The sequence below is a fragment of the Gallinula chloropus genome (genome assembly GCF_964237585.1).
Source record: "Gallinula chloropus genome assembly, chromosome: 5".
NCBI lineage: Eukaryota > Metazoa > Chordata > Aves > Gruiformes > Rallidae > Gallinula > Gallinula chloropus.
The window spans coordinates 49,046,310-49,062,587 of NC_140090.1; the positions used below are offsets into that span (position 1 = coordinate 49,046,310).

The 16,278-nt window shown below is 41.1% G+C and overlaps 1 protein-coding gene across 5 annotated transcripts in view; it reads left to right on the top strand.

The window, feature by feature from the left end:
• The window catches only part of PCDH15 (protocadherin related 15), a gene marked incomplete at both ends in the record, with an annotated part of 350,568 nt that overhangs the window by 201,808 nt on the left and 132,482 nt on the right, over window positions 1–16,278 (top strand). For all 5 annotated transcript variants that reach the window (XM_084265723.1, XM_084265721.1, XM_084265724.1 and 2 more), the window contains one exon: window positions 6,633–6,726. In XM_084265723.1, the coding sequence (XP_084121849.1) occupies window positions 6,633–6,726 (94 nt within the window). The remainder of the gene's footprint in view (window positions 1–6,632; window positions 6,727–16,278) is intronic.

A 16,278-nucleotide genomic window follows, 5' to 3' on the forward strand; every position in this document is an offset into this window, starting at 1 on the left:
TTCTTTGCAGCAAGAAGGCAGGGTGGTGAGCTGACTTCCCATGGTAGTTGATGGGACAAAAGTAACCTGGGACTAAATTATTCATTGTGGGGGTATAATTGAAAACAAATAGTGCTGATTCAGGGCAAGGGAGAGATTGAACTGGGACAAGTCTGTATATTCTGAGTTAGCTGTAGGTTACTCACAATGATATATCTCCCATATAGGGAGAATCAAATCCCTTATGAAACAAGGTGAGAAAAGCCTTGGAAGATCCCGAGATGCTGATATTTTTATCCACCAAGACTGATGGGCCCTCTAATACTAAAGCCTTGTCAGGCAAGGAAACAGGCATCTTAGAGGAGAGGGGTAAGAGCAGAAAACTATGTTGGGCTGCTGGATTTATTCATCACTGAAGGCTTGAGTTTTCCATGCAAAGCAGGGAAGGTGTGCTTGCTTTGTCAGCTCAGGGGGAGCACGAGGAGTCATGGCTCTCAAGCAGTGCAGAACTGTGGGGTTTTCCTCATAAGTAATGGCAGAAATCCTCCCCTTAACATAGAGAAGCTTGGTCTGATGACCATGAAGTGTGAATTCATGGCTGTGTATTCCATCCAAAACCAGATTAAAAACCTCTCCTTTGCACATTGAAGGCTGCAGGCACAGCACAGCCCTCTGTGCCCATGTGCAGTGTTGCTGCAGTCACAGGTGTCACAACCCAGGGCCTGTTTGGGAGTGGCTGGGATTCCTCCTTCATCACACCCAGCCTCAGGGGCCCATCACAGGTAGACTGACACCCCCCAAACCCCCCAGCCTCACATCTGCCCCACGTGTCTGAGCATCATGGCACATTGAAGGGTTTCAGCACAAGCTTGGGCATGCATTTGTCTTTTTTGATATGTTGCCTCTTGGTAAAAAGGAGAGCTCTGAAGTGCTTTCTGCTTCCTGCTCTCCTTGCATCCATTTCTTGGAAATTGTGCAAAGTTTTCCTCTGCCTTTTGCATGTTGTTTTTTTTTTTTTTCTAGAAGCTGAAATATCTTGATAGGAGATTCAAGTAGGATTAATATTAAACAAAGTATATGTTAATGTGAGTGGCATATTCAGGTTACTGGAATTTATTTCAATAAATACATTTTTAGATTCTTTTGAGACCAAGGTAGAGACCGTGAATGTGGTTATCTCTTTTCCTTTTTTTCATCTGGATTATTTTCTTGCATTGTAGTGTGTATGAATTAATCCCTGTGCAATTCCCTAACTGTGATGGCACAATAACTGAATATTATCAATCTTTACATCTACAAGCTAGATCTCTTGGCCTTAATCTGAGGATTGTGAGATGGTTCTGTTTCTCCTCCTTTGGCAATACAACCTGAGCACAATCTGTAGTCGTTTGGTACCACTTAATGTTCCTCAGGGAATGTGGTGATTGAAAGCTGGGGTATTAAATGAATGCCATTACATTTGAATCCTTAAGTAAAACCCTGGAGGGTTTACACATTAACCTGGCTCTTGACTGGTGTCCATTTATTGAAATGGAGACCATAGGTAGTGGTTGTTCAAGCCATAGGACGGAGAAGACGCAAAACATGCAAAGATGTTGGAGACATTTCAGTGAGTACATACAACTAAAGGTCAGTGTAAGTAAAGCAGTATTTGTTCTCAATATTCTCAGTCCACTTTGAATTTATTTTTTTTGTGAATTAATACTTTACCACATAAGTGTAATGTTTTATTCACTGTTCCTTTCCTAAGAAGTTATTCTATTCATATTTTATCACAGTGTCTTAAACAAATGTTGAAAAATATGTATGATCTGCGACGATAGCTAATTGATTTGCAGAAACACCTTAAGAGAATTGCTAAAAGGCAGAGCATGGTTTAGCATTTTGTGTCAGTTGATAATGCGTTGGAATTTCTTACAGCCCTCACAGGCAGTTAATGTCTTTCTCTGTAGCATCGCTACTGTTTCAACATCTACTATTTTTACATTATAAAAAATTGAATTTAAAAGTTAAATGGCCTTCAGTAATATAACAACAATAATATTACTTGAGCCCAGCTGGATGTTCTGTAGCAGACACTGGAAGCAAAAATGAGATAGGCGGTGTTATTAATTAGTGGCACACAGATTACAGGATAGGTGACTGGAAATCTCCCCCACTTTTACACTCCTTGCCTTCCTGTGGGCTACGGGTATATGCGAGGCTAAGGATTTACTGTTAGTCTAATTGAAATCATAATAGTCTGATCAGATGATTAGTAATAGTCCAGTTACGATGCTAATGAGACTCTGTGAGCAGTGTACCTGCCCATGACAGGGGGTTGGAACTTGATGGTCCTTAAGGTACCTTCTCAGCCCTGACCATTCTATGATTCTAATGCAAATAGCTAAATTTGCATATATATGTATGTGTTTGTATCTGTATATATGTAAGTATAACATAAGTATAATATCATTTCTTTTACATAATTTATATTATGCATCATGTACATATAATGTATATCATTTCTGTAGTATGAAATGTATATAATGCAATATACTACTAATATATCATTTTTATAATACAGTAATTTATCTGATGTTTACATATGATTTATTAATAAATTTATTATATGCATATTTTAAAATTTTATATGTATAATCAGGTATACATACATATGTGTCTTAATGATACATAGCTATATCTTTATAAATAGCTATATATCATTGCAGCTCTAGAGATAGCTGCATATATATTTATATTACTATATATATGACATTATGTAGAAAGCATATATAAATATATACACAAACTTTATGTGGTCTGTCCATGGCTCTGGTGTAATGCTTTGACCTTCCACTTTCCCTTCTGGGCCCTCAGAGCAGTAATCCCCTCAGGAGTCTGGGTCTATGCTGAGCCTTCAGTGTAGGAAGGGGGAGTATGATGCTGATGGTTTCGTTCTCATCACTCTATGATCCATTTTGAGTCCTTTTTATGTTTGTTAATATGCTCTGTACCTCATTTTTTGTCCCATCATCTCCGTGCCAGTCTTCGCTTGCATTTGAACCTACTGCGTGTGGTGTGTTTTGTTGGTCCCTTTGTGACCCCAGACTGGTTTTGGGCAGCTCCTAAGGTTATATTTCGTTATCAGCAGTAGGCCACTGGCAGGGAATTTGTAGCCTAGGAGCTTTGATGTCATCCTGTGGCTGAACTTTCCCTGTGCTGAGATTATGCCTGGACTGGTCTGTACGTAGTTCAGTCTCTGCACAATATCCAGCTTTTAGCTACCTGTTAGTTACAAAAAATATATATTAAAATAAACATCACACTACAAAATTGTAGAAAAGCAAACAAAGCTAAGCCAACATTGGTTGTTGGGTAAGGGCTCATTAGATAATTGCTGTTTAATGGTAAAACCAACTGCTGACCAGGCCAAGGCAATCCCATGCAAAGAAAAGTGACAGGTCCCAAGGTCCTAGTGTAGCTTGGCACAAGGCTCAAGGCTGGGGACCAGGCACATGAGCTCCATGCTTATTGCGTTACAAAACTATGCACAACATCCTGGCATCCCATTGGGTTTTGCCAACCTCCAGCAAAGTACTTTATGTGCAATGAGGTTGCAAGCTTTTCCCTTTGAGGAAGCTAAACATGACATGTGCCTATGTTTTAGTCATGCAGCAGTGAGGCAGATGGAACATAGCATCTCCTGCAATATTCTTTTCTTTGATTACTAAGCTTGTGTTGCAGTTTTGTGTAGCTGTGCTGCTGAGATGGCATTTGCAAGCAGCAGTTACATTTTTCTGCCAGCCCCAGGCTGTAAACATTGGCCAATTCAAGGCCAAAGTTGCTGCTGACCAGGGCCGAGCCAATTGGAGACAGTCACAGCGCCTCTGTGAATCACACATAGGAGGAAAAAAAATGTCAGGCAGGCATACTTTGCCACTGGAGAGGAAAGTGAAACAAGCTGCACAGACACCAAGGCCAGACCCAAAGGAGAGGTAGGGGAAGAATACAGAAAGAGAGTTTCCCCTGCAGCTCGTGGTGAAGACCATGGTGAAATGGGTGTCCCCTTGCAGAACATGGATGAGGATGGGGAGCAGAGACATCTGTGGCCTGTGATCCACTCCTCAGCAAGTTTGCTGGGGGACTTGTGACTTTGTGGGGAGCCAGGCCAGGGGAGTCTGGGCCTGAACATCAGCACCCTATGGAAGGGAGTCCTGCTGAGAGGCCTGTGGTGAGGAGATGACTCCCCAATAGAGAGGACTCACGCTGCAGAAGTTCGTGGATATGACTCTCGCATGGGTGGGACCCCACGGTGCTGCAGGGGAAGTGTGTGTGTGTGTGTGTGTGTGTGTGTGTGTGTGTGTGTGTGTGTGTGTGTGTGTGTGTGTGTGTGTAATGCTGCGCCCCCCCCCCCCAGCCAAGACAGAAGATAACTCCGGTGGAATGGACTGAAAACCCCCCATTCCGCATTCTCTGCCCCTCCCTGTGCTGTGATGGGAGGAAAAAAGGAAGCAAATTTATTATTATAGTCAAGTGTGTGAAGAGGCAAGGGGTGGGGGAGGAAGTAGAAGTGTTAAGATCTAGGGAAGGAAAGCAGATTGTGAGGAACCACCGGAACCCCACTCCCCATTTCCTGCCCCTTCCCACGCCATGTTGGGAGTGGAAGAAGGGAGTAAAATCATGATGAAGTTTAAGTCTGCTAAGAAGGGGAGGGGTGGGGAGAAGGTGCTTTAAGACCTGGCTGCTTCTCATTATCTCGACTCCTCACTGGGTGTATAGGTGTAGTAGTAGCCGCTTCTCATTATCTCAATCGCTCACTGGGTGTATAGTTGTAGTAGTAATAAATCACTTTCTTTTATTCTGTGCTGAGTCTGTTTTGCCCATTGCACTAATTGGAGAGTGATCCCTCTGTCCTTATCTCAAGTCCTAAGCCTCCCAATATATATTTTCTCTCCTTTTTGGCTGAAAGGGGGAGTGAGCGAGTGGCTTGGTGGGCATTTGGCCTCTAGCCAAGGCCAAACCACCACAGCTTGAATATTTTTTTACCTACCAGCCTTTGGATCCTCTGGGAAAATGATGCTCCCACTCGCTGTTTCCACCTGTTTCTGTAGTATTTATTTCTGAAGAAACTGCTTGCAGTAGGAGCTTGCCAGGACATGCTGGTATTTGTCTCCACTGAAAACAATGTTGGAAAAAGTCTTGGCCTGGAATCAGTTTACTGAGGTCTTCACTGAGAGTAAGAAGTTACTGCAGAAACTCTGCAGAAATTTACAGTGTAGGGAAAAAAACCTCATTAGGTTCAGATGATACATGTCTGTGTGTTCTGGAAAAGTACAGCTAATGAGACTTTGTAGTTTGGTGGGACTGTGCAGTTTGGTTTGGCTTTTTTGTTGTTCTAATAAACCCTCTTTCTGAACAAGCAGCTGTTTGGTTCTAGGTCATGAATGTAAAATGCAGGTTGAACCAGTAAAATTCATAGCTGTTCTGATAAATGCTTGTGTCCACTAAAAATGGAGTAACATGTGGAAGGTCAGAGCATACCAAGATCTGGCTGCTGTGGATTTTGTACTGCAAAATCACATGGTGGTACGTTTTTCTTAAAATGTTTCCAGCTGACCATCACCTGTTTGGTGGAGCTTCATGAGAGAAGCTGCTTAGCCATGCAGCTAAAAGATAAATATCATCCCAGATCCATGGTTGTTTGGTGCATCTCTCTGAAGTAGCCCATGGCTTGGTTGGTGTTGGAGAGGAGAAGTCCATTTGTTACATACTTGTCCAGGCTCCTGTAGAGGAAATACGGAGCTTTAGGGCTGGTCAGGGAAGTACAACTTGTGCCAGATCAGTTAAGCTTCTTCATGCCTGTAGTGAGTCCATGGTGGGATCTTGTCTCTGTGTTGTTCCAGCATACGTCCAGGTGGCTTCAGCACTTTTGCATGACAAAGTCAGGTCATCCTAGACAAAAATATCTAAATTAGTTTAGTTATCAGCAGGAATTGCAATGCTTTCTGACAGCTTTTTTGTAATATTTTGTGTGTGTGTTAATGGCTTCCAAATAGCCCTTCATTCATCATCTTTTTAAAATGGGAATCAATAATCACAGTATCCTGATTAATGGTCTGCACCATTTCTGCCTTTATTAATATTATTATACCTGTGCTTTCACTGGAAGGGCATTAGCTCGTTGCAGCACTTCCACTGATGTTACACAACACGCACGTTAGTGGCCTTTCCCTATAAAACTCCGAGGAGGCTTGCACTGAACTCTGTGCGAGTTGTATTCCCAGAGTGTGCTGCTGCGACTCTGGCAGGGGTAACGGGATGCCTCTGTGAGTAATAGACTGCTTGTGATTCTCTCTTCTTACATATCATAGCAGTGAAGCTTTCTAACAAACCAGTGCTGTGTGCTCAGCGTTTGTAGAACCCTGCCGATCACTAGGCTGCTATTGTGATCCTGAATTACACACTATCGAAGCGGAAAACTTCAGTAATTGGCTCAGCGTTTTTATTAGGCTTTAGCTACACAAAGCGAGCTTTCAGTTGTAATAAAGCCTAAAAGCTTATTAACTTGCTTGGAGGGAAACGTGTGCGTAACGCAAAGTAGCGGAACAAAAGTGCTTGTAGATACCTTACAACTGTTGTGATAACACTTTATGTTTTTGTTTTATTACTAGTTCTGGACTGCTAGCCTTAGGAAAGCCCCTGGACAGAGAAAGCACCGATCGCTATATTCTGATTGTTACCGCCTCGGATGGCAGACCAGATGGGGTGAGTTTCCTGTGAAAGTGTAAGAAAACGAGCTGTTACGATATGTGGTTAGACACTTAAAATAGTTGAATTGTCGTATTTTATATGGGTCTTGACCAAATACATCTACTCCAGGACAATTTTCCTTTATCTCCAAAAGGTTTGTATAGATAAAGCCTGTGTATCACTAGGGTGATGTCCTTTGATCTTGAAATGAAGAGACTTTGCAGCCTCTTTGTTACTCTTCAATGAGAATCAATGCAGGCAAGGTTTTGCATTGTTCAGATACGTGCAGATATTCTTACTATTTGTTCTCTGTGCTATAAAGTAACAGTCTGTCTTCTTGCCTTCTCCTAACCATCAGTTATGTGGGCAACTGTATTACAGATTTGTATTTTACCTAGGCAAGTGTATTGTACCTATTTCAGAATTAAGAGATGAAAGCACTGTCCATCTTCAATTATTTTTTTTAATCTCTCAAGAAAAATCCGGAAGACTGCCCATGCTGCTTCTTTTTAACAAAAAAAAAGCAAACCAAAAAGCAAACCAAAAAGCAAATCAAACCAAAGCATCAAGAAATAAAGCAAAAAAACCACCCTCAACTTTTTTATTGGGGGGTATTTCTGTGTCTCCTGTGCTTGCACAGATCTGGCATGCAGTCATCGTGCGACCAGACCAACAAACTCCTGCTCATGTTTGTGCTTAGTATAATAAAACTGTGATTTTCAATTTCCATATTAAAAAATGGTGGAGTTTTTAAGGAGTTATGTATTTATCAGGCAGAGACAATGGGATTAATTTATCTGAAAATTTACAGCAATCCCAACAGGGAGATTTTATCATAGTTGGGTTGTGCCAGATACATGGGAATGCGGCGCTTGTGCTGTGCACTAACAGCAGAGATGGAGGAATTGTCTCTCTCTATCTGACTTTAAAATTTTAGTGTGTAAAGGTAAACCTAATATGATACATTCACACTGTCTGGGCTGTTCTGGGAGGCAGTGTTCAACTTTGGGACTGAAACTGAAATTTCTGGCAGTTTGTTATGGAGCCATTGTGAAAGCTCTGTGGTTTGGACCTTTGCTCACCCTGTCTTCATGGCAGCAGCAGAAAATCTTACATTATTTATGTGCTTTTTTCCCCCAATTTTAGCTTCTTCAGCTTGTAATGTTTGCCTTTCTTTCAGTATTTACTCCATGGTTTTTGTTCCTATGTGTTCTGTATGGTTCTTTATGTGGCAATACAGAGTAACTAAGAGAGCCTGTACCTTTTGCATTAAAAATCTGCTTATAGTTACCTTCAGTATTCAAATATTTGTAATTTTGTTACTTGTCAGCTACTCACCATTCTTTATAGCTGCAAGTTCGATTGTTTTCATCTCTAACTTCCACCTTTGAAACCTACAGATGTACATAAAAGGCTTGCCTTCTGTTTCAAACTATGTTGTACTGCTGGAACTCTGTGGTGTAGAAATGCTGCTGAAGCTTCCTCTCTAGAACAAACCTAGAGATTTTTTCTCTTTTTCCTGGGACTTAACTGGCTATCTGATCCATTTGAATGCTCGGAAGAAAACAATTGCTTTTTTAATAGAAATCCAGCTAATTATGGCATGCTGCTTAAGATAAAGTAACAGAGATGTGGCTTTTGAAGCCCAACTGTAAAATCCATGAAAAATAAACTCTGGAGGGCTTCATTGCTATTGCGTCTGAGCTGTGCTGATGTAGGGTGGGCACATGTGGCTGCAGAAGCCATCGATAAGTCTGTGAGCGGTCCAGTACCCAGGCTGGGAGCAAGTAGCGGCCATGTCTCTGGGGAGGTGGACTGTCCTTTTATTTGTCATGCATCACATAGCCCATCGAAGACAGGGTAGAGGTTCCTAGAGGTGTGGTTATAAGAATATAAATAGCGCTATTCTCAGAAGTAGTTTTAATGACATGCAAATCTCAAAGGGCTTTTTTTAGGTTTAGTGTTTGGGTTTGTTTTTTCTTTTTAGAAAAAATCAAGAGTTATCCCATAACTAAATCAAATACTTAGAGCCCAAATAACTGTTGTAACATCAGTTAAAGGTATTTGTGATTTCCCAGCACCGGCATTAAACTCCTCCTTTCTCAATACATCTAACCCTTCCCATATCACAGCCACTTGACAAGCAGGAAGATGAGCAAAACAGCAGCGGGTTGCTTTACTCTGTGGTCTTGAGTGCTCTTGATGGGTAGTGGTGTTACCTTGTTGCTGTAGCAAGAACATACACTTAAAAAAAAAAAAAAAGCCCTTCCCTGCTATTTCATTAATCTTGTTAGATATCTGCTGCCCTCCCTCAGTAGCCTATGTGTTTCTCCTGGAGTTTTGTATCCACAGGTATGTGTATGCTGATTGTTGTTACCCCGAAACATTGTCATGCTTTCCAGCCTGTGTTCTCTTTACTGCTGCTTCAGGGTCTCCATCACTCTCTCCTACCTGTCTGTAGCTGTCATCTTCCGTTACAATACCTTATGCCAGTGGAGGTGCACTACTTAAAATTGTCCAGGGATTGACAAGCTTCCCTGACTGCTCCTGCATCCGAAGCTCCTGGTGACAGTAGATGAAACAAACGAGTTGGGAGTTGGCTGGACTTGGCAGTATCACAAATGAAGCTACATAAGTTTCTTAGCTTTTATTTTACAAACAAATAGCAGCTCAGCCCATTAAATCTCCATGCTTTTTCTGTGCCAGGAAACAGTGGTTTTGACTAATTTGCCAGTCTTCTGTGTATCTTTGCATAATTTCTTTGATTTGCAGCTCTTTTGGACTTGCTCCCTGCTATTTTGACAGGCTCCTCCTGGGTTGGGGACTCGTTTAAAGCTGCTGGATGGTAACAAGGTAGTAGCTAGCATGGTAACTCTTGTAATCATGCAAGTACTTGTTTCAACAAGTGGATAAAATTTCATGGAGGGTTTTGTTTTGGTTTTAAAAATTATTTTACATCAGATAGCAGTGGTGTCTCTTCAGGAAAAAAAACCCCACATCCTTACAGTTACAGAATACACCTGATTCTTGTTTCAAGGTTGGCTTTTTGGAATAATTCTGTTAGTCCCTACAGAGAACCCGGTATCTGGTTGAAGAACTTGTTTCTGTTTCCCTACAGTCACAAAGTTAACCCCACAGGCTGGTACAGGCTAATTGAACTGACATTACAATATTTCTAGGTAGTAACATATAAAACCTGATTTCCTTCCATCCAACAGCAGGCTATTTGAAACTACCCATTAGTGTCACATGTATTTTGAGTAAGCGTTTGAATTCTCTAAAACAATTTCTGCCTTTGCTTGTTTCTTCAAAATTTTAAAGGGATTTAAAGGGAAAGTACTTTATTGCTGTGTTTTTGATGATTCTTTAACTAGTACTTCCCCTTAAGTTGTAGCCTGAAAATTTGATGGTTTTATACAATTTTGTAGTTGGGTTTTATGAAAAACAGAGGATCACAGGATAATTCATGTGGCAAGGGATCTCAAGAGGTGATGCTGTTTGAGCCTATTCCTCAAGCATGGTCAGCCATCGTTGTACTGACAGTTGAACTATGGAGCAGGTTATCTGAGCACCAGTCCCTTGAGAATCAGTGTTTCCTCCTTTCCTGTAATCATGATGGTAGGAACCATTACCTTCTTTAATACAGCCGCTATGGGATTGCTGACCTTTGAGGAGCTGACAGTGTCCCCTGCAGCTGTGTGCCCTGAACACTCCTGTGTTGTAAACTCTGTGGGGTATTGGACCAGTATACACAGTACGGTATCAGCCCTCCTTTTTATTCCTGATGTTATCTAGACAAAACTAACTGTTCCCCATCATCATCTATGAAGGCTATCAAACAATTTTTTTTATATTTGAAAAGTCTGTGGTGCCACACACCTTAAAGTGTTGGTGTTTTAAAGTGTACTTTTCCTGCTGCTTTTTCTGTGTCATTAATAAAGGGTGGAAGAGATTTTTCACAATGTTGCTATGGCGCTAAGTAGTTGAGGTTCCTGTATTCTAAGCCCGAGGCGTATATAACTGCCTAATGTTGTGTGGTCATGTGACAGTCATGTTAACACCTTTTGACTTTTGGGGACTGTTTATTCCATCAAAATTAATATGGACCTACTTATGCCTTTACCAAGCAAAACAGCTTTCCATTTAGCAGTGTGGCCTTTCTGACATCATTTCATCACTTCTGCATCCCTTATAATGTTCATGATTGTTTAAAATGCTCAATCATGCTTCCCAAGTTGTTATTGTTCTGATTTATAACCTGGAGCATTAACAGGTTTGTGTTTTTTCTCTGACCTTCGAGTAACATGACCCACCACCCAGCACTGTTAACAATACAACACAACAATTAAGTGTGCATTAATTTAGATGTCAGGAAAATACTTTTATTTCCATAGTAGTAAGACTTGGTTGTGGATAGACAGAATAATGACACCCAGATAAAAAAAATGTATCAAGCTCTAGTTGTTTTCACAAGTTGTGGTATGTTTGGATGGGATTTCAAGACAAGAAGTCATGTCTTTGCATTTCAGAGGGGAAAGCTAGAAATAAATATGCATGTCTTTTGTTAGAAGAAAGAAAAAGCTTTCTGTGTTATTTATTTTTGGCTTGTGCAAGTGTGTGTGTCAGTTCATTTATATATATAAATCAGGAAGCTCCATTGTCTTTTCTTACCATGTATTGTGTTGTTTAAGCAGAATTCAAATGTCCAGATACAAATGTCTAATCCTGAAAATATTCACCCAGCACTCAGAAATGCATTTATGCCCAAGTCTTGGCAAAACAGAGCAGCTTGATGCCTACTCTACAGACCCATTTGGGAGTTAGTAATTATGTATTCTTAAAAATGGGCAGTCATCCAGAGGGTGTTCTCAATCTCTGTTCCAGTAAGGCGGAAGGAGAGCAAACAGCATTGATGCCCCTTGTCTCACTCATTTTGTGGTACCCTGAAAATGCCAATGGGAGTTCAAAATTCTCTTGTTTGTTTTAGAAGACTCAGTATTTATTTAACCTGTTTACCCAGAGTCATGCCACTGACGTGCTTTGGAAGTCCAAAAATAGCTGTTGTCCATCTGCTCTTTGGAAGTTTGCTCAATCTGAGGATCAGTGGGTAGGAAAGATCAAAGGTGACCTGGCTCTGAGAGGCTTTCTCTGAAAGCCACCAATCTAAGATCTTGCCTGCTAGGCTCAGACTGGACGCACATCTTCTGTAGTGAACACTTAGTGAAAAAAATGGGAATAATTTTAGCAATGCAGACTCCAAAACTGGTTTTGGGTCATGTTTCCTGAGGAAACAGAGGCGCCTTCAGGTGACCTTTGGAAAGGTCTGAGAGAGAACTGTTTTGGTAGTCTGCTCTGGCCCAGAGCAATTGGGTGCTAACCACAAGGATTTTACTGGCATTTTTGAACATATTTTAAGTCTTTTTGTGCTTTCTATATGGGGTACCCAGTACTGGATCCCAGATTCCACTCTAATGTCTGATGCATAAAAGGGAGATGCTGCAATGCTTAACCTTTAAGCGTGACTAAAACATTTGTAGAGTTGCAGTGTACTCAGTACAAGGGCTTAAATCAGTGGGGCTTAGAGTTGAGAAGCCCTGAACTCCATATTCCTGGCTACAATATGCAGAAGTATGGTGTTTGTAGAAGGTCATGGAAGTCTCTGCCACGACGATGTCCTCAGAAGGACCAGGAGTTGAAGGCTAGTGTTTGTTCGCCTTGTGATCTAGCTTGCCATTTGCCACAGGCTGTAAATGAAGGTAGAATAGATATCATTGTATTCTTGATCCTAGCCAAAGATGTGTTGGAGCAAGGAAACCTAATATTTGTCTGTTCCAGGTGCCTTGAGGCACATTGCCGAGCTTTCTGTAGGCAAAGATTCCTTGCTGTATTCCTCCTTAGAGTCTTGTTCCTGGTTAGATCAATGGCCCCCAAGTGAGCCGTAAGTAGAATCCTAGAATATACTGAGTTGGAAGGGACCCATAAGGATTATATGTAACCTTATTTCACCACTTCCATTGTGAAACACCATGGACTTGGGTATTTCAGTCATCCTAGATCATTAATAATCTAGAGCATCTGCCTCCCATGACACTTGAATTAATTACATTCCTTAGAGCAAACAGGTAGCACTAGATCAAGCTAATTTAGACAAACATTTACTCCTTGAATAGCAGAGAATTAATTACAGTAATTTTTCCATTGCTGCTGTAAATATCACCTGTACCTGCTCCACATCAGTTCCTATCAAGAATCAAGCACGCATACCTCTGTCAGTAAGTACTCACTGCTCAGAGATGTGGTGCACAAAAGGCTTGTTATTGAAAAAGGCTTCCCCTTAACTGACCTTTCTGTGATCAGTAAAACAAGATTGCAAACAAAATAAACCAATGGAATCTCTTTGTATTTTGGAACTTCAGTACTACCTTAATGCAGCACATTTATTTTGATCTGTTGGTGCAGTAGGAAAGTTCTTCTGTGATTATAGGATTGAAAATATTGAAAGGAACAATGGAAACAGATAAATGATTATGTGCTTTCTCTAGCTCTGAAGATCTCCTCAAATAATTTTCTTTTCAACAATGCAACCTGTAACTAAAGAGAAACTGCCTGTTACTGTTTTCCTGATAAGATATGTATTTCTTATGAGAGCACCTTAAAAGATTCAGCTGATTCGCAAATTTTACTTTGCACAAGAATTTGTCTAGACAGATTTCCTTCTTTGCATCATCTCTTTTACTAGGGTGAGCTTCAGGAAACTCCCAAACTTCCAGCGTTTGTGCAGCTTGCTTGCTTGCATTGCATGGATGATATCCCCCATCAAGGCTTTGATTTCAAGTGCCAACGGGGTAGTGGTGATTTAAGTAATCCGCATGAAGAAATAATTTGATCACAGTTTTCCATCAAAGGTTTTGAGCAGATGGAAATTCTGGTTTGGAATATGACTTCATTATTTTAAGTGAGAAACAGTTCTGCACCAAGGATTACTGAAGCATGTTGTACCCCAAAATAAATACCCTTGAGTAGAACTATGTTAAAGTAGATCTCCCAGCAAAGTTCACAGTAACAGTAAAGTATGGTGTAACGCTGAGTACCCATTGCTCTTACTGTCTGTATACAGTAATCCCACAGTCATGGCAGTAAATACCATGGTCAGAGATTCCAGTTACCCTGGAAAAACTTAGTCTGGGCAGACTGTCTTCCAGCCAGCGCTGTGTGTGCAAAGTTGGAGAGCCTAAGGGCAGACAGATCTCTTGAAGCTCCCTGCCCTGAACTCCTCCATATCTGAGCGTGCCTTTGAGACAGCTGGCCTCTGTTCTTTTAGTAATGGCAGTGAAGTCTCAGAGTACTAAGTTCCTAAGTAAGCAACTAACCCATGTAAGAAGGGTGCAAGTATTGCAGCTGAAGGCTGGGATGGCCCCCATTCCTCACCAGCTTTGAAGTTCTCTGGTTTGTTTTATGGTACAGACATATTAGGAGAGATGCCACAGCTGTATCTGTTTGTGATTAAGATACCCAATCCTGAATTTCTGGGTTTTGGAAATCTGCCGGTTTTCCAGAGCCATGTTTCTTAAGGGTGCATGACAAACATAACCTATGTTGTACCTTAGCCTCCAGCTAGGTTAGGTGATGTGTAGTGCACAATGCGCTCACAATCTGGGTGGTTTAGCCTGAGCTGTATGGCTTGGGATATTAGGTACCAGCTGCTGTGCTGGTTCATCTCTCAAACAGTAATGTTTCAGTCCTGTCTTATCAAGATGCTTTTCAGCTGCTGGGACAGTAGATTGATACTCTTTCTCTTCCACAAATAGATGCAGAGCACTGGAGCCCTGGCTGTTGGAAGGCTGGGGACTGTTGTAACAGCAGAGGCCTACCCCATCAGTCCCACACGTTTAGAAAGGACGTTTCTCCAAAGTACATGATTTTCTTTCCTGCTCACATTCTCATCTTTCACGTATTCTTTTTGGATGAATGAGGTTTCAGTTTTTGAGGGAGTTTCCTTTGGGGATTTATTTTTGTGTATTAGACAGCTTTTGTCTTTGTCTCCTCTCCAGCCCTTTTCTGATCTTTTTTCATTAGTCTAATTATTGACAAGCTCCAGCCTTGTCTTTCCTTCCAGCCTCAGTCTCTTCTCTCTCCTAAATCTCTTTGCAGTCCAGCTAGCCATTTCTTCTTTATAACTTGGAGAGGTGTAGAGGGTTGATAGATACCACTTTTAAAGTTCCCATGCCCTACGTTTGAAGGAAACAAGGTCTGAGAATACCTGAGGCTTGCAGCCTTGCTGGTATAAACAGATGAGAAGAGAGTAACATGCTCCCCCTTCCCCCATGGCCCGGTGGACGTTGTTTGTGGTGGTTATCCAGCTTCTGTGCATTCAGAAAGGTTAGTGACCATGACCATATTTGCCCATGACTTTTTCTGATTTTGGCACTTCATTGTCATCCTCCATTACCAGTTATTGTTAGATTTTCGTTAGAAACATCACTCTTCAGGTTGTCAGTCTCCTGGAGCACTGAACTTGGCCAGGACAGCAGTTTACCTGTTACACAGTTCGTGTGTATTTTATTCTGTTCTTTATTGCTCCCAGTGTTTTAAAGTCTGAGCAGCCGTTGCCCCTGTTTGCTAAAGTATAGATCTTATTTTGGATGTTATAATTGAAGTGGGGTCGTCTCAAATTGCACATAAACAAGTCCTGATATGTAGATCAGAAGCATTATTTATAGTTAATTTTTCCACCAAAGAAGGCTGCTGGCTTTGCCTCAGATCTTATTATTTATAAACTAGTTCTATCGAGAGATGATAGCATTTGTCTTGGAGTTTGTCTAAATTAATAAACTCTCTTGACATCAGAGCTAAGAATATTTCCTCTCCAAGGCACAGAATGCTCTCCTCAATTTCCAACTTCAATTTAGATGGCAGGGTACAAATAAAATAAGTCGCAAGTGAAATTTCCTTCAGATTTATCATCCATAACACTTATCAGGGCCCAGCGTGCTTAGGACAAAAGACATTTGTGGAGGCGGTGTAAAAGTTATGTTTCTTGCTCAGGGAAGAATTATATATATAAGTTATTTTAGTGGCCCTGAGAAAGCTATAAATTGCAGTTGTTGATCCTTTGTTTGACCTAGGTTTATTATAAAAGCAGTAGACACAGTTTGCTTCAGTACTATATAGGTAATGCTTGGTGTGAGGCTGTAGCACTTTTTTCCCCTGCGTGACTTTCTGGCAATAGCTTCAGCACCCCTTTCCAAACCACACCTGAGGAATCTTTTGTGGAAACACCTAGTTTTGAAACAGGCAGGGCAGTGATTAATCTGTACTGTAGGAATGATCTTGGTATTTTTGTGAGGAGCAGAAACAGTCATGAATTAAGTCTCTCTCATGGCTTTGGGGAGCCACTCAATTTTGTTTAAAGTCTTTTAGTGGTAATTAAACATTTATCAGGAGCTTTATCAAAGCAGGAGCTCTGTTTCATGAATGCTGTTGGACTGACTCTTTTAGGATCCTCTGCCAAACACTGCAACTTTTCATAATTCCTTAAGAAATCCCTGAAACCTTTTCCTTTCATTC